This window comes from Eriocheir sinensis, unplaced genomic scaffold (genome assembly GCF_024679095.1).
Source record: "Eriocheir sinensis breed Jianghai 21 unplaced genomic scaffold, ASM2467909v1 Scaffold25, whole genome shotgun sequence".
Classification (NCBI taxonomy): domain Eukaryota; kingdom Metazoa; phylum Arthropoda; class Malacostraca; order Decapoda; family Varunidae; genus Eriocheir; species Eriocheir sinensis.
Window position 1 is genome coordinate 577,769 of NW_026111554.1, and position 17,915 is coordinate 595,683.

Below are 17,915 nucleotides of genomic sequence, written 5' to 3' on the forward strand. Positions count from 1 at the left end.
CTGTACTCATTTTCTTCCAAATGTACTAATTTGGACTTGGCATACAGGAATGTTCTTTCATTATTCTCATCTACTGCATAGGCTACAAATCCATAGGCTTCTGCAGAGCTATCACAGAATATGTGCAAGCCATAATTTCTATTTTCATTTAAGGCTTGCCTTTGAAAGGGTATATCAGGTACCTGTTCTAAGTCCTTACTTAATTTCCTCATTTCATTGCATAAGTCTTGAGGTAAAACTTCATCCCAACCTGTTTCTAATTTCCATATCTTCCTCATCAATATTTTCCCTTTGATGGTTATTGGTAGAGCAAAATTTATGGGATCAAATAATTTAGAGGTTTGGGACAATACTTGGCGCTTGGTGTTAGCTGAAGCATTTATCTTGCAAGGGGCGACACTTAACGTATCTTCTTGGTAGTTATATCTATATCCCAGAACTTTTCCTCCTTGCAAGTGTGCTCAACTAACTTTTCATCATGAGCCATTTTATCTCTTAACTCAAGTGAGTTAGAGTTCCAAGATCTTAATGTGAATCCTCCGGATTTCATCCTGTTATATGTTTCTTGGTATGTATTGTGCAAGTCACTAAGGTCATTTCCTGTTACTATTAGGTTATCCACATAAAATTATCTGATAGTATTTGACTTATTTTATCATCAGGAAAGGTGTTGGCATGATGTTGCATCACATAATGAAGTATGAAGGGGGAGGAGGTGAATCCAAATACTATACTTTTAAATCTATAAGTGATTAACTTATCTCCTCTCTTCCAAAAGAAGCAAAACCTATTTTGATCTTCTTCTTTCTTTAATTTAATCATCAAAAGGCTTGTTTAACATCACTGGTCATGACATTATCATTAGATCTAAATAGGAACTACATATTAAGGATGTTGTTCATCATGTCAATACCTGTATAAGCTGCTTCATTTAGAGAAGGCGTTTCCTTTTCAGTTTTAAGGAACAATTAAACACAGGTCTGATCTTAGTGGTTACTTGTTCTTCCATCTTAACGATGGGTCTGTGTGGAATCCAAGTTTTGTTCTTGTATTCAGATGGATCTACTTTAATTTCTTCAATGATTCCATCAGCCAACTGTTGATCAAAAACAGCTTCATATTTATCCAATAAGTTCTTATTTTTAAGGTGACTGACTGTTCTATCTAATACCTTGAGGGCAACATTATAATTTGATGGCACGTCATCTACCTTTTCTGGGTACCAAGGCAGCTCTACATGGTAGTGCCCATCTTTAAATTTTATTCCCTCCTTGAACTTATCTACTTGTTCTTTGTCTATAGAAACAAGTTCTTGGTCGTCGGTTTTTATCCCCAAAGATTCTAGGCTAAAAAGATTTTCCAAGCCATTATCAACTTCTGAATCGGTCAATATATTTTCCAGGGGATTAAAATAAGACTTTAATGGATCCATCACAGCATTAACCATTGTTCTGGTTTTATTATCCACTTGCTCTACTTTAGTTTTGAGTGATGCTCTTACAGCTCCTTTTTGTTCTTCTTCTAAAAATCTAAAGATATTACCAATAGGAGCATATTTTCCTTCCATGAATATGCAAGTGCCCCCTAATTTCTCAGTAGAGTAATGATGAATATGTTGCAACACATCAATGCCCAATAACATGTCCACATTTACAATATCAGAGTCGGTGTTGTGGTAATATGTTTCATCAAGTAATTTTATATTATTTTGTTTAAATCTGTTGATTACAGCACTTAACCCTGGTACTTCATAGGTTAGTTTAAAGGTGCTGTCAATCAATAATGGTATAAACACCAACTTCTGGCCAATCTTAATGCCTGTGGACATTTGTTTGAACTCCTTAGTGTCCTCTCCAAGATAGGTATTCACATCACAACTCAGTTTATAGAGGTTGCGTGTGTCAGGACGAATCAACTTTGTGCAGGATTCTGATATATAGGACCTCTGACTTCCACTATCCATCAGACATCTTACTTTTCTTGTTCTAGATCCACATTTTATTGTGATGGTTCTAGTGGGAAGCATCTGACAGGAGTCTATGTTTCTTTGAGCCAAGCACAAGCTTATATTTGTTTTCACATTCTTTTTCTCCGTGACATTTTGAGGGCAAAGTGCAGTAAAATGATCTTTTGTGCCACACAGTTTACAAGGGTATTTCAACTTCCCTTGGTTTCCATAGCACTGCTGTGTCTCATGCCCTGAACCACCACAACGAGTACACATTGACAGTTCCTTCAACCTCGCCACCCTACTATCATAAAACTTGAAATTAGGACAATGACCCATGTTATGACTATGAGAGCAACAAAGCTTACATTCTAATTTATTCTCCTGATTGTTAGGAGTTACTTCCTTGCTGTTGGTGTTCTTATAGTTCTGTAGGGTACTCTTGTTTGTTGGAGGAGGTTTATTAGTAGTTTTCAATTGTTTAGGCCTCCGACGTTTGTTGTTGGTTACTTTTAAATGTCTTTGGCCTAACTGACTTGGTGCTGGTACAATTCAAAACTGCTAATACACCTCCTCCAACAAACAAGAGTACAAGGAAGACGTTTTAAGTTAACCTTACAACTACGTAGAAGTAATCACCGTGGATCACTGCTTCCACGCCCCTCAATATCCACCTATTGAAAAGGAACATCACAGCTAAGTTGTAATATGTAGTAGCGTTTGGCCAAAAGTTGTATTATTATAACTAGCTGTGTGGGTGAGCGTTATTATTATTACGACGTGGAGGTGAGTTACGCCTCGGTGATCTGCTTTTCTACCCTTAAGTTTCAGTTGTATAAATTACCTAAAGTATATTGTACGCTACTGAGCGTGTGAAACCGATCCCAGAGAGGCGGTTTTCAATATACCTTTATAAGTCAAAATAATAACATTATTTATAACAATCATTTACATTACTTTATAACATAAATTTAATAGTTTCTAATATAATTTCAATAGCAGTAATAAGTTTATATCACAGTTTCAATAGTATTGGGTTATTGCAACTACACTCAACCCTCGATTTGCCGGACTAAAAGGGGGGAAGGCTTGTCCGGGAATGGCAAATGTCCGGCAATGGAAAATGTCCGGGGGTCTACCCCCTTGCCGGACTTTACCCTATATATGTCCGGGAAACACAACCCACCCCCGGACTACACCTCGCATAGCTGTCCTATACTGTCCTGTAATATAATATATTACCTTCTACAACATGCACAGGTTTAGCTGTACGCTTGGTTACTTTCTTTGGTGGGTTTTTGGGTGGCATCGTTGTGAAGAAGAGGTGTATCCACGACAAGCACGTAAGCACAACACTCGTGTGACGCGGCAGACTTGTGTACAGTCCAGTACTAGACGTGTTTGTCCGCCCGCGCTGCCATCTAGTGCCCGATTTGCGAAATTTGTCTGGGGCGGTTTTTTTAAATCGACTTGTCCCGGCCTTTTTTTTTTTTTTTGTTTGTACCCCACGGACTCTTGTCCGGCAAATCCAAAATCCGGCAAATGGAGGTCCGGCAAATCGAGGGTTGAGTGTACTTGTTGCCAAGATAATTTCAACAAGTGATTAATTGCCACTTGTTGGATAAATAATTATCCATACGTCTTAATATAACTTTTAGTAAATTGGTTTATAACCTTCAATAAGATGTAAGGAATTAATATAACTTCTTTAAATTAGGTTGTTAGTAGCTGTTTGATGAATGACCTTGAGTTCCATTATTTAGCCTGGAGGCCAGGTACATGATCACTCGTTGGCTAGTAGTACGTTAACCATCAATACCTCTCATCGGGCCTTAGCCTGATTTCATCTGAAAACCGGTTAAGTCCAGGTGAGATTGTAAAATGAAAGTGTTGGTTTACGGGCACAGTTACGTTAGAGAACTTGAACAAAAGTGCGATTGGCTGAGTCATTAACCGTAAATGACCAAGAACTAGATGTGCTCTTTACATTTAGGTATTTTCCTGGAAAGAACTACCAATTCCTGGTAGAAAGGCCTCAGGAATTTGAGATATTGGAAGAGTTGAACCCGGATTACATGATTATCATTCTGGGAGGTAATTCAATAGTTGATACTTGGTCCAACGGGGAGGTCAAAGCTCTGGCAAATGAATTTTATGAGAAACTCAATGAGAGCCTGCCTGACACTGTTAAAATAGCAGTGCAAATAGAACCTCGCTATTATGAAGAGGACAATCCATTGGGAGCCCCCACAGCAGACGATTTTAACCGGCGGCGCCAAATTATAAATAATTTTGTGAACAAACAACTCAAAAGGCGCGGGCTGGTTGACCATATGGCATTGTTGGGACCGGCATCAATGTACGGCCCAGACTCCTTCAGAGATGGGGTGCACCTGAATGATGAGGCTCTCCAAGAATATCAGGGTAACTTAATTAACACTCTGGTTTGTGCCATGGAAAATTGAGTGTTTTCATTTGAAAGCACCTCAATTCTAGTGATCCCTGGGCATCCTTTTAATTCTGTGGTCTACTGGAATTCAATTATAATAACAAGTATTTTATTTTTTAGTAATACTTTAGAATCATAACTGTTTGGTTTGATTTCTAGTTTTATAGCAATTAAGATTTTAAGTTAAGCAAGCAAGATGACTGACCTTGATCCTAAGCAAATCACCGAGGCAGAGGAAGAAATTAAATCATTAAGAAAGTTAAGAGCTACATAAAGGAAAATTACCCTCAAACTAAAAACATTAAATAAACAACGTGAAGATAATATACTGGATGCTTCTCTTTATAAATCCCAGTTGAAGGGTATTCAAGAAGAGAGAGACAGTATTAAGAAGTATGATGAAAGAATTACCCTAATTATGTGTAAGCTTGATCAGGAGAGTACAGCCCCTGAATCGTTTGAACAGGAACTTGAAGAACAAGTCAATTATGACTCGCAGATAGATGTTCAGTTAAATGAATATAAAGATTTGCTTCTAGGAGAAGGACAGCCTTCAGATAAGTCCTTAGCCGAACTGGCAGTCCTAATGAGATTCAGTGAGACTAAACCACCACCTCTTGAATGTGGAACGTTCACTGGCCAGGAGAAGGACAAGTTTGCTTTTAACACTTTTATAAATCAGTTTAACACAGTCATTGGCAATAAGAAAAGTTTGTCTAACGCCAGTAAGTTAGCGTACTTAGTGGGCTACCTCAGAGATTATGCCCTGACTGTGGTCAAACATCTGTCAATAACAGATGATAATTATGAGGAAGCCGTGAAATTGCTAAAAAAGGAATTTCTAAATAAGTCTTTTATCATTGATGAGACTATTAAAAACATCATGAATGCCACTCCAAGTTATAGTAATGACCCTGACTTCATTTCAGTTAAAAGGTACCTCAATGAAGTAAGAGCTTATGTTTATGAATTAAAGGCACAAGGATTAGATTTTCTGGAACCCAGAGTGCAGGTTTAACCATGATTAGCCACGTAGTGTTTCAGAAACTGCCCAATCAGATTAAGAGTGAATTTATTCATTTATTAGGAAAGACCTACCCTAATTTAAATGAGATATTTGACAAAAGTCAAGAAGTATTAGCAGTGTTAACTTAAAACGTCTTCCTTGTATGGAAGCTCGTTCAGGACTGAATGTGTGAGCTGTGTCACGAGTGGGTGTTGGCGAACGACTGCTCGGGAGAACCTGCCTCGCGCTCCTTCGTCTCAGAATAGGACTCGCCTGAGCGCGGATGAGCTATCCCGAACTAGTAATTATGATAGCAGTCGCTGGGTTATTCACACCCAATCGTTAAACAAGCTCGTTAAATACTTAAATTCTAACATCGTCAGTGCGTCGCGAACTGGTACATATATGCGCCAACCCATGCCTGGTACATTGGTGCACCAATATGCGGCAGAGGGAAAAAATATTAGTGGTCCACGATTTGGTATATATTTGTACCGTGGATTTTTACACTATACTACAGGCTATCCTCTCATAATGATACATAACTCCTCTCTCTGCAAAAGTCCAACGGACACTGGCGTGGTGGGCGCCGTGAAAGTTCCGCGGAGCAGGCAAGAGCGCTGAGTTGCCAAACGCGATTAATGTGTTAACAGACCTTAAAACTATCAAGCTTGCAGCTTTGGTCGCTGGATATTGTCCATTTACGTGTAGTTCTGTCTTAGTATTGTTTCGAATATCGCTTCAGATTTATTTAGGTTAGTTCAAAAGACATATTTATCAATGAATATATTATTGCATTAGCTTATTATCAGTACACGCACTATATGCCTGACCCGGTGGCCTGTGGCTTGCCTTCGGTGCACCCACCACCGCCCTGATCCCTCCCACCAACTTCAGTTTCCCCGTCCTAGGGCTCAATGCATTCAGGCTAAAAATCGGGCAAACAGAGTACTAGGTTTCATCTCAAGGAGCGTGAGCAATAGGAGCGCTGAAGTCGTCATCAAACTTTACTTAGCACTAGTTAGACCTCATCTTCATTATGCAGTTCAGTTCTGGTCCCCCTATTACAGAATGGATATCAAGATGTTAGAATCTGTACAGAGGAGGATGACAAAGATGATTCAGGGGGTGAGAAACTTGCCTTATGAAGAAAGGCTGAAGCAGTTAAATCTACACTCTCTAGAAAGGCGAAGGTTGCGAGGAGACTTGATCGAAGTTTATAAATGGATGAAGGGATTTAATAAAGGGGATGTCAATAAAATTTTGAGAGTGAAAGAGCCAGGTAGGACGTGTGGCAATGGTTTTAAGTTATACAAATTCAGATTCAACAAAGACCTAGGCAAGAATTGGTTCACCAATAGAATGGTGGACGAATGGAACAGGCTTGGGAGCCATGTTGTGGGTGCCAATACCATAGATACATTCAAGAAGAGGTTAGATAAAGCCATGGATGGTGAGGTAAGGTGGGGTTGAGTGTACAGGAGCTGCCTTGTATAGGCCAACCGGCCTCTTGCAGACTCCTTACGTTCTTATGTTCTTATGTTCTTTTTTTTTTTTCTTTCTTTTTTTTTCAGTACATGACTTTGTGTCCCAATGTCCACCACTGGTGTTAGTGTTGAAGTGAGGCATCGAGACAGTTGCTGTGGTCAGTACTTGTTCCGTCCCTGCTGCCGCTGACTTCAGGACTCGTTGGTGCATCCCTCGCCTTGCCTGCTCAATTGGTCACTGAGTGTGGCTTTGAAGCAACCTCGCCGCCTTCTCCAGCATCTCTGAGGTTCCTCAAGGCCAGCCAACTCCTCACATCCAGAGTAGTGTTGCAGTGGAGGGTTCAAGGCGGGACGGCAGCTGGAGTGGCTGGGATCAGCAGGAGCAGACTGCTACTGGTGTGAGGTTCAGGAGTGATAAAAAACACCACCAACACAACCACCAACAACAACAACAACTGCTGGCCTCTTCATCCACAAAGGGGGAAGTTTGAATTTCAGAAGTGTGAGAAGATCTGAGAATGAGAGCAAGTTTACTGACCAAAGCCAAGAGTGTGAGAAAAGACATGCAGGGAAGGATGACCTCAACAAATACACCCACACACTCTGGTGTAAGACCTCATAAAAGTCGGGAGTGTGGCAAAAGGTTTAGTAATAGGAGTAACCCCAAACATCACACCCTTACACACACTGGTGCAAGAAACCATGAGTGTGAAGTTTGTGGGAAATGTTTCAGTCAGAAGAGTAACCTCAAGAAACACACTCTTACACACACTGGTGAAAGAAATCATGAGTGTGAAGTTTGTGGGAAATGTTTCAATCAGAAGGGTCACTTCAACACACACACCCTTACACACACTGGTGCAAGAAACCATGAGTGTGAAGTTTGTGGGAAATGTTTCAATCAGAAGGGTCACTTCAACACACACACTCTTACACACACTGGTGCAAGAAACCATGAGTGTGAAGTTTGTGGGAAATGTTTCAGTCAGAAGGGTCACCTCAACACACACACCCTTACACACACCAGTGCAAGAAATCATGAGTGTGAAGTTTGTGGGAAATGTTTCAATCATAAGGGTCACCTCAACACACACACCCTTACACACACTGGTGCAAGAAACCATGAGTGTGAAGTTTGTGGGAAATGTTTCAATCATAAGGGTCACCTCAACACACACACCCTTACACACACTGGTGCAAGAAACCATGAGTGTGAAGTTTGTGGGAAATGTTTCAATCAGAAGGGTCACCTCAAATTACACACTCTTACACACACTGGTGAAAGAAATCATGAGTGTGAAGTTTGTGGAAAATGTTTCAGTCAGAAGGGTACCCTCAAATTACACCTTGTTACACACACTGGTGAAAGAAATCATGAGTGTGAACTTTGTGGGAAATGTTTCAGTCTGAAGGGTACCCTCAAGAAACACACCCTTACACACACTGGTGAAAGAAATCATGAGTGTGAAGTTTGTGGGAAATGTTTCAGTCAGAAGGGTACCCTCAAATTACACACTCTTACACACACTGGTGAAAGAAATCATGAGTGTGAAATCTGTGGAAAATGTTTCAGTCAGAAGGGTAACCTCAAATTACACACTCTTACACACACTGGTGAAAGAAATCATGAGTGTGAAATCTGTGGAAAATGTTTCACTGAGAAGGGTACCCTCAAGAAACACACCCTTACACACACTGGTGAAAGAAATCATGAGTGTGAAGTTTGTGGAAAATGTTTCAGTCAGAAGGGTACCCTCAAATTACACACTCTTACACACACTGGCGAAAGAAATCATGAGTGTGAAGTTTGTGGGAAATGTTTCAGTCACAAGGGTACCCTCAAATTACACACTCTTACACACACTGGTGAAAGAAAGCATGAGTGTGAAGTTTGTGGGAAATGTTTCAGTCGGAAGAGTAGCCTCAAATTACACACTGGTGAAAGAAATCATGAGTGTGAAGTTTGTGGGAAATGTTTCAGTCACAAGGGTACCCTCAAATTACACACTCTTACACACACTGGTGAAAGAAAGCATGAGTGTGAAGTTTGTGGGAAATGTTTCAGTCACAAGGGTAACCTCAAATTACACACTCTTACACACACTGGTGAAAGAAAGCATGAGTGTGAAGTTTGTGGGAAATGTTTCATTCAGAAGGGTACCCTCAAATTACACCTTGTTACACACACTGCTGCAAGAAGTCATGAGTGTGAAGTTTGTGGGAAAAGATTCAAACTGAAGAGGATATTGGACAGGCACGTCTTCAGACACTCTGGTCATAAAGGGTTCAAGTGCGATGTTTGTGGGAAACGTTTCATGACTAAGGGTGAGATTGTCAGCCACATGAAGGTCCACTTCTCCTGAGGTGCTGTGCTGATTCAGTTCTGCTGTGTGTGTGAGTGCAAGTGTTTGTTGTGGTGGTGTTACAGGGCTGTGTGTAGCACAGAGAACAGAAAATATTCATCTGTTGGAACAAATGGTGACTGTGACGGCATGATCTGTTATTCACTTTCCACCCCAGGCTTCATGTGGTTGGTGGGTCCTGTGAAAGGTCTGATCTTTTTGGTGACTGTGCTGGGCTGGCTGTTGTGGCCTGGGCTTATTGCTCAAGTGTGTGTGTGTTAATAGCAGAGCTGGGCACTTCATATTCTCTGTCCGCACTCCTCTCCCTCGACCTGGACCTTTAAACGAGGTGCGGAGGTCCGACCGAAGGAAAAGTTTTTCAGTAGTGCGGAAGTAGGTGAAGAACGAGGGTATTTTAAGTCCGTACCTCCGCACTTGTAAACTTGTGAATCATTTTTATACCTAGTCATTTGTGAAAGATACATATAGTAAACTGAATCAGCAACATATCTTTCCTTATTCCCATATCGTCTCTTCCTCTTTTGAATGATATTAACCGGAATTTTCTGTGTTGCATGTGTACTGAGGTATGATAATTATGATGAGTGTAAAAGTAGTTACTTTACTTCAGGTGGTGGAGATTCTATGCGTTAAAATGACAATAATGATAACAAAAATAATGGTAATAATAATAATAATAATAATGATAATAATAATGCTGCAGTATTGCTTGTATTTCTTTTTTTAAGGTACGGACTAGATTTTTCAGGCGCGCTTTAATAGTTTTGGGTACGGTGCGGAGGTGCGGAGGTGCGGGCAGTGAAAATAAGTAGCGGAAGTACAGGTACGGACTATATGTGTTTCGAGGTGCGGAGGAGCGGTACCGGACTACCCGATATCCAGTAACGCGCCCAGCTCTGGTTAATAGTAATAATATAGTGTATTTGGTCTTACCAGCCGCTAAGCTAAAAATGTACACATTATAAACACATTGTAAAGAACAGTAGGTAGGGGTTCAGGGATCTAACACATCAGTGGGAGGTTGGAATGATAGTGGTGGGAGGGTTGAGTGCAGTGTGGTGGTGCCGGGGAGGGGGAGGACATCCTCTTCCAGATGGTGGCAAGGTGTTAGTCCCAAGGTGTGACATTCATGTAGGTGTGAAAGAGGGGTGACGATATGATTGAGCACATGCTACTTGAGTGACGTATGTATATAAGAGAGAAAAGGGGATTATGGTAACAGTTGTGACTGAATGGAATAGGATGTTGGAGAGGGATGTAAAGGTTAAATGCATGCAATATTATTTCAGCTGAGGTCATTTTCAAAGCAGACAATTGTTGTCATTCAGTAGATCATGTCATTCTTAATCATCAGAAATCATTTTCAAGACTCAATTCTGACCTGTCACATTGCGTAGATCTTGTCATTCTTAGTCAGTTGAGGTCATCTTGAAGCCAACAATTCTTGTTTCATAGTTCAATTCTTGTCATTTTCCCTCTTTTTGTTCCTCGGATATATTTTTCAAATTAATATCATTTATTTCCATTTATTTCATTTTGGGAGCAGGCATTAAGGCCAGGTTATGTTAGGTTACCTTATATTTAGTTTAATTAGGTCAGATGAGGTTAGGTTACATTTAATTTGATTAGGGTAGTTAGTTTTAATTGTGTTCAATGAATGTGTAATATGCTTCAGTTATATAATGTGTACTCGCCATTGCCAATGGAGCTTGGGAATAATAACACATGACTTAGTCATTCACTTTTTTTTTATTGGATTAACCTGCAGTTTGAGTATTACAGCTTGATGTAGCACGTAACAGCTGATACAGCACAACAAATAAGTAATTACTGAGAAATCATCTATACAGGAAGGTAGTTGGTGTGGAAGAGAAATGGCTACTAACTCTGCCCTGTGCACAGGGGGTGATAAGTGGTGCCACAAAGAGATGCTCAGGGCTGAGAAATGTAAATCAAGTAGTGGTGCATTACAGGTGCCCAGTTTGTGAAAGACGGGACAGGAAACGGAGGAAATAGGTAACTGGAACTGTGTGGCAAAGCAGAAGGGAGGAAAGGACCTGCAGAAGCCACTGCCTCAACAGACTATTGGAAATGGTTTGACTATAGTAAGTCTGCTGGTCAACAGCAAAATATTCTTAATGTCGTGCCTGGCATGGGCACTCCTTAATAATGTTGGTTAATTATACCTCAAAGTAGAATTATTTGTTGATCACTTAAACCAGAGAGTAAAATTAGTAGTTCATTTACCAAGTCTAATAAGGCACCGTTATCGCACACAGGATTATCATCTGCCAAATAATATGGGTAGCGTGACTTTAACACTATTACTTAAGGTAAATATATTTGTTTAGAGATTCTGATGATGAACTAAGGGTCAAGGGACAGGATTCAGCCATACAAGACTAAATTGTCGCTCATAACACTTAGAACTTAGTCTAATTATAAACTAACATGTAAACACAAGAAACAAGTAGCACCAACACACGAAGAAAACCTATTGTTATGCCGGACGTGTTACTTGGGTTCCGTGTCGCCGTCAGGAGACTCCGTGGGAGGGAGATATGGAAACACCTTGCACAGCTTCTGTAGTTTAATATTCTTCCTTAGTTGTACAATTCACTCTTGACTCTTCACTGACCACTAGCTTACTATGACTGGGACTAACTCCTCTCGCCCTCTTCTCCTGTATATACCGAACAGCTGTGGCTGCCCCCAAGGACACCCTGGAGGACAGGGGAGTCCAGACAACAGCTGTGGCTGCCCCCAAGGACACCCTGGAGGACAGGGGAGTCCAGACAACAGCTGTGGCTGCCCCCAAGGAGGACCATGTGGAGAGAGAGGTTCAGACTGCTGAGACCCTCAAGGAAAGACCAGACCAAGCGACAGAAACAGCAAGACCTAGACGGACAACAGAATTGAAGGTGAAGAGGGCCCCCATCCGTATCATTGGAGACAGTATGATGAAGAATGCGCACTGGCACGTTAAGTGCAACATGGACGGCAGTGGCTGCACCAGCATGAGTGGTGCCCAGATCAGGAACATCAAGAAAAGAGTGCAGCATGATGCGGCCGACTTGAAAGACGGACTGCTGATCGTCCAGGGTGGTGGGAACGCCCTGGAGTACGTCGGACAAGAAGAAACAGTGAAGGACGTAGTAGACTCTGTGAAGGCAGTGGAAGGAAAAGGAATGAAGGTTGCAGTTGTGGGAATTATGAGACGCCCAAGGGAAGGACCACAGTACGAGAGACTGCGCCGATCTACAAACAAGAGGATCCAAGAAGAAATGATGAAGATGAAGATTGAATGGACGCGAGGGAAGAAGGGCGACGTCAGCTTCATCGACATGGACGGAGTCCTGAGGGGAGATGCAGCGTTCGACGTGGATGGCGTGCACCTGAGCGGCAACGGGAACAGGAGGATGGGGGAGCGCCTGCGTGAATGGGTGCGGATGAAGTCACTGTATGCAGTGGGGACAGTTTGAACGGGTATAAATGACCTAGCACGGAGGAGTGGATACACAACCCAGGCAAGTGAAAGTATGAAGATTGGATGTTTGAATGTGAGAGGTTGGGGTGTGGGCAAACTTGAGGACATGAGTAAGGAACTGGATGAATGGAAGTATGATATAATAGGCTTGACTGAGACACACCTGAGAGGTGACGTGCAGACTGAGGGGAGTGAGTATGTGATGATTGGGAAGGGGCGAAAGAAACAGGAGACTATGGGAGGAGGCGTAGCCTTCCTCCACCGCAAAATAGAGAATCTGAAGGTGGAAGAGCTAGATGTAGGTAACAGTGCTAGCAGTGAAGATGTATTGGCCGTGAGTGTGGAATGCAAGAATAAAAAGGGCAGACTAGAAAGAGTAGTTATGGTTGTTGTGTATATGACTGTAGAAGGTGAAAGAGCAGTAAGGGAAAACAGGGGAAAGTACAATATTCTTAGAAAAGTTGTGAGAGAGCATGCAGGAGAGAGAGTGATTGTTATGGGTGATATGAATGCACATACAGGTATGTTAGGTGAACGTATAAATCGGAATGGAGAAATGCTAGCTGAGTTTGAAAGTGAAATGAACTTAGAGAACCTGAATGAAACTCTGGCTGAGGGACGTGTGACCTGGAGTGCAAGAAATCAGGAGTCTGCGATTGATTATGTACTGGTAAATGGGAGAATGCGCGAATGTGTGTCTCGTATGTGGATAGATGAAGAGGGAATGATTGATATTGTGTCTGACCATAATATGTTGACCGTGGAGTGCGGGCTGAAAGGTAGAAATGAAATGAAAGAAAAGGACAGGAAGAAGAAGTGGAGACTGAGAGATGTAGGGTGGGAAAATTTTCAGGTAGACTTGAGTGAAAGAAATTGGGAGCCGGGTAGTTTGAATGATGTGGACGCTTTGAATGAAAGGCTCGTAGAGAATGTGAGAGGAGCTGCAGTCCAACATGTAGGGTATGTGAGAACGAATGGTAGAAAGCGTGTAAGGAAACCGTGGTGGAACGATGATATTGGGACAGCTAGGAAAGAACGAAAGAGACTAAATAGACTGTGTAGACGAATGAGGAGAAGGAGGCAAGAAAGCGAAGAAGCTGAGGGTGAATACCAGAATGCATGGGAAAGCTACGTGAGACACCAACGACTGACAAAGCGGAAGATCATGAGTGCAAAGGTTCAGTGTGAAAGAAGTGTGATTCAGACCCTGAGAGAGAAAGGGCTTGAGGGAGGTCGTGAGTGGTATAGATTCCTGAGAGGTGAGAGGATGAGTGACAGTGAGAATGTGGAAAGTCTGAAGGTGAATGGTGAAAAAATTACAGATAAGGAGAAAATGAGGGAGTCAATTAGGAATTTTGGGAAGATATAGGAGGAGTAGGGTAAGTATTTGGTGTGAGAGAAGGATGTGTAACTATGGAGAGGAAAGATGCAAATGAGCTGAATGAAAGGATCAGTAGGGAGGAGGTTGAGAGATGTGTGAAAAGACAGAAGAATGGTAAGGCTGCAGGACCAGATGAGATCCCGTATGAGTTGTATAAAAATGGAGGTGAGGCTGTGATTGAGAGGATGACTGAGTTATTCAACCAGGTATGGGAAGAAGAGAGTGCCAAGTAAATGGAATGAATGTAGAGTGACTCTGATCCAAGGGCGGGCATAAGAGTAAGCAGGAATTAAAGAACTATAGGCCAATCTCTCTGGTAAACTCAATAGGAAAAATCTTTAGTGCTGTGTTGAATGAAAGGTTGTGTAAATGGATTGAGAGTGCCAGGGTGCTGGGTGAGGAGCAGAACGGATTCCAGTGGACAGGCGAGCGGAAAATAATATTTTTGTTGTAAATGAGCTGATTGAAAGGAAAAAGAGAGGGAGGGAAACTGTACTTAGGCTTCCTAGATATAGAGAAAGCTTATGACAGGGTGAATAGAGATGTGTTATGCAGAGTGCTTGAAAAGTTGGGCTGAGTGATAAGATTGTTAACATAATTAGTAGTATGTAGGTACAAGAGCAAAGTATAGACTAGGTGATCTAGAGACAGGTTGGGTGAAGAGTGAAAGAGGTGAGACAAGGCTGTATATTATCACCAACATTATTAGTCTTTTCACAGAGGAATTAGCAGTCAGAATGAGGAGAATGAATGCAGGAGTGAGAATTGGAGAGGATAAAGTATGTGTGTTGTTGTATGCGGATGATGTGGTGGTTATGAGTGAGTCTGCTGAAGAACTACAGAGTCTCCTAGATGTGGTAGGGGGTTATGGAAGGGATTTTGGGGTTAGGTTCAGTAGTGAGAAGAGCAAAGTAATGATAGTGAATAGGTCAGAGGATGAGAGAGAAACAACTTGGAGACTGGAAGGGGATGAGTTGGAACAGACGGAAGAATACAAGTATCTAGGGGTGTGGATGGAGGTAAATGGATGCGGCAGGGCCAAGAATGTAAAGATAAGTATGGCAAACCAGTGGGTAGGCCGTTTAGGGAGTGCAGCGAGGATGAGAGCGAGCAAGTATGATGTCATCCGTGAGGTTTGGAAGAGTGTGGCTGTCCCGAGCATTATGTATGGAATGGATGTGATGACATGGAATGACAGTGAGATAGAAAAATTGGAAGTGGGGCAGAATAGGGTAGCAAGAATGGCACTGAATGCTCCAAGGTTTGCAGCAGTAGAGGCTCTTAGGGGGGACATGGGATGGAGCACGTTTAGGGAAAGACTAGTAAAGGCAACCTTGAGATATAAAGTGAGACTGGAACAAATGGAGGATGCAAGATTAGCAAGGAAAGTATACTTGTGGAGTATAAGAGATGGCAAATGGGCGAATAAATGTGGGCGAATGATAGACAGGAATGTTATGCTAAGTAGGTGGGTGTACCGACCCTTTGAAGATAGACAGAATGTGTTTGAATGGAGAATAACAAACAGAAATGGAGAGGGGTTTGAGTGGGATGTAAGAAAGTGGAAGAATGTGATAGATATGGCAGTTAAAGATGAGGGATTGAGCAAGTGGAAGAATGAGATGGAAAGAAAGGAAACTCTCGACTGGTATAGGGAGAAAGAGGCCCCAAAGTGTGAGGTGTGGTATGAGGGAAGCCTGGGAGGTGATCTTCTTTTCCGTGCTAGAGCGCAGTGTCTGGATGTGAATGCAAGGAACTATAGATGGTCTGAGTCCCGCAGCAAAGTATGCCAGATGTGTGACAGGGGTGTGGACGAGACTGTGCAGCATGTAGTGCTGGAATGCAAGAAGTATGACAGGGAGAGAACGAAGATGATGCATGTGTTTTTGAGCGAGATGGGACGTGATGTAAACGGGAGGACTGGAAGGGAGTGGATGGTGCTGCTGCTGGGGCTCAGTGGAGAGACGAGTGGACGAGTGATTGAGGCAGTGAAAGAGTTCTTGGAGGGCATGTGGCGTGCAAGATGTAGGGAATGATATCTTGCCCCGAGAACATTGACTTCCCGCATGTTTTGTTTTCTCTTCACAGGAACTGCCGATATAAAGGCCTGGCTGGGGAGAAATCCCGAGCCACCTGTGACATCAAGATCAAGATCAAGATCCCTGAAGTGCCCTGGCAGTGTTTCTCGTGGAGGAGGAGGAGCCCCTCGGCGTGCAGGCCCCCAGGGTGAGTGTGCGGGTGGTGGAGGGCCAGGGTGTGGACGGGCTACACTTGGGACAGGAAGGAGGGGAGGGCCAGGGTGTGGACGGGCTACACTTGGGACACGAAGGAGGGGAGGGCCAGGGTGTGGACGGGCTACATTTGGGACAGGAAGGAGGGGAGGGCCAGGGTGTGGACGGGCTACACTTGGGACAGGAAGGAGGGGAGGGCCAGGGTGTGGACGGGCTGTACTTGGGACAGGAAGGAGGGGAAGGCCAGGGTGTGGACGGGCTACACTTGGGACAGGAAGGAGCGGAGGGCTAGGGTGTGGACGGGCTGTACTTGGGACAGGAAGGAGCGGAGGGCCAGGGTGTGGACGGGCTACACTTGGGACAGGAAGGAGGGGAGGGCCAGGGTGTGGACGGACTACACTTGGGACAGGAAGGAGCGGAGGGCCAGGGTGTGGACAGGCTACACTTGGGACATGAAGGAGCTGAGGGCCAGGGTGTGGACGGGCTACACTTGGGACAGGAAGGAGCGGAGGCCAGGGTGTGGACAGGCCACACTTGGGACAGGAAGGAGCGGAGGGCCAGGGTGTGGACGGGCTACACTTGGGACAGGAAGGAGGGGAGGGCCAGGGTGTGGACGGACTACACTTGGGACAGGAAGGAGTGAGAGGCCAGGGTGTGGACGGGCTACACTTGGGACAGGAAGGAGGGGAGGGCCAGGGTGTGGACAGGCTACACTTGGGACAGGAAGGAGGGGAGGGCCAGGGTGTGGACGGGCTACACTTGGGACAGGAAGGAGGGGAGTGCCAGGGTGTGGACGGGCTACACTTGGGACAGGAAGGAGGGAGGGCCAGGGTGTGGACGGGCAACACTTGGGACAGGAAGGAGTGGAGGGCCAGGGTGTGGATGGGCTACACTTAGGACAGGAAGGAGGGGAGGGCCAGGTGTGGATGGGCTACACTTGGGACAGGAAGGAGGGGAGGGCCAGGGTGTGGAGGGGCTACACTTGGGACAGGAAGGAGGGGAGGGCCAGGGTTAGGAAGGGCAACACATCGGACAGGAAGTAGTGGAGGGCCAGGGTGTGGAGGGGCTACACTTGGGACAGGAAGGAGGGGAGGGCCAGGGTGTGGACGGGCTACACTTGGGACAGGAAGGAGGGGAGGGCCAGGGTGGGGACGGGCTCACCTGGGGACAGGAAGGCGGGGCGGGCCAGGGTGTGGACGGGCTACACTTGGGACAGGAAGGAGGGGAGGGCCAGGGTGTGGACGGGCTACACTTTGGACAGGAAGGAGGGAGGGCCAGGGTGTGGACGGGCTACACTTGGGACAGGAAGGAGGAGTGCCAGGGTGTGGACGGGCTACACTTGGGACAGGAAGGAGGGAGGGCCAGGGTATGGACGGGCAACACTTGGGACAGGAAGGAGTGGAGGGTCAGGGTGTGGATGGGCTACACTTGGGACAGGAAGGAGGGGAGGGCCAGGGTGTGGATGGGCTATACTTGGGACAGGAAGGAGGGGAGGGCCAGGGTGTGGACGGGCTACACTTGGGACAGGAAGGAGGGAGGGCCAGGTGTGGATGGGCTACACAT

At 44.2% G+C, this 17,915-nt stretch overlaps 3 protein-coding genes and 1 long non-coding RNA gene across 11 annotated transcripts in view; 3 read left to right on the top strand and 1 right to left on the bottom strand.

Moving 5' to 3' along the window:
• The window catches only part of LOC126991181 (uncharacterized), a 43,434-nt gene extending 34,310 nt beyond the window's left edge, over positions 1-9,124 (bottom strand). The window contains exons 1-2 of one of the 2 annotated variants that reach the window (XR_007745230.1): positions 8,969-9,124; positions 8,141-8,392 (exon numbers count right to left, since the gene is read on the bottom strand). This is a non-coding gene — a long non-coding RNA (uncharacterized LOC126991181). Of the gene's footprint in view, positions 1-8,140; positions 8,477-8,968 lie in introns of both variants that reach the window. The other variant, XR_007745229.1, reaches the window with a different exon arrangement.
• Positions 1-10,994, top strand: part of LOC126991178 (zinc finger protein OZF-like) — a 36,096-nt gene extending 25,102 nt beyond the window's left edge. Inside the window, exon 3 of one of the 2 annotated variants that reach the window (XR_007745227.1) lies at positions 10,858-10,994. The gene's annotated coding sequence lies outside the window, so the exon portion shown is untranslated. Of the gene's footprint in view, positions 1-10,812 lie in introns of both variants that reach the window. The other variant, XR_007745226.1, reaches the window with a different exon arrangement.
• The window catches only part of LOC126991180 (zinc finger protein 182-like), a 123,381-nt gene that overhangs the window by 35,178 nt on the left and 70,288 nt on the right, over positions 1-17,915 (top strand). Inside the window, exon 2 of one of the 2 annotated variants that reach the window (XM_050849951.1) lies at positions 9,118-9,265. The exons of the other annotated variant lie outside the window; for it this stretch is intronic. Coding sequence (XP_050705908.1) covers positions 9,118-9,253 — 136 coding nt within the window. The 3' untranslated portion in view covers positions 9,254-9,265. Of the gene's footprint in view, positions 1-9,117; positions 9,266-17,915 lie in introns of those variants that run through there. 2 annotated transcript variants of the gene reach the window in all.
• Positions 14,833-17,915, top strand: part of LOC126991179 (uncharacterized) — a 135,043-nt gene continuing 131,960 nt past the window's right edge. For all 5 annotated transcript variants that reach the window (XM_050849947.1, XM_050849946.1, XM_050849950.1 and 2 more), the window contains exon 1: positions 14,833-16,347. In XM_050849947.1, coding sequence (XP_050705904.1) covers positions 14,859-16,157 — 1,299 coding nt within the window. In that variant the 5' untranslated portion in view covers positions 14,833-14,858 and the 3' untranslated portion in view covers positions 16,158-16,347. The remainder of the gene's footprint in view (positions 16,348-17,915) is intronic.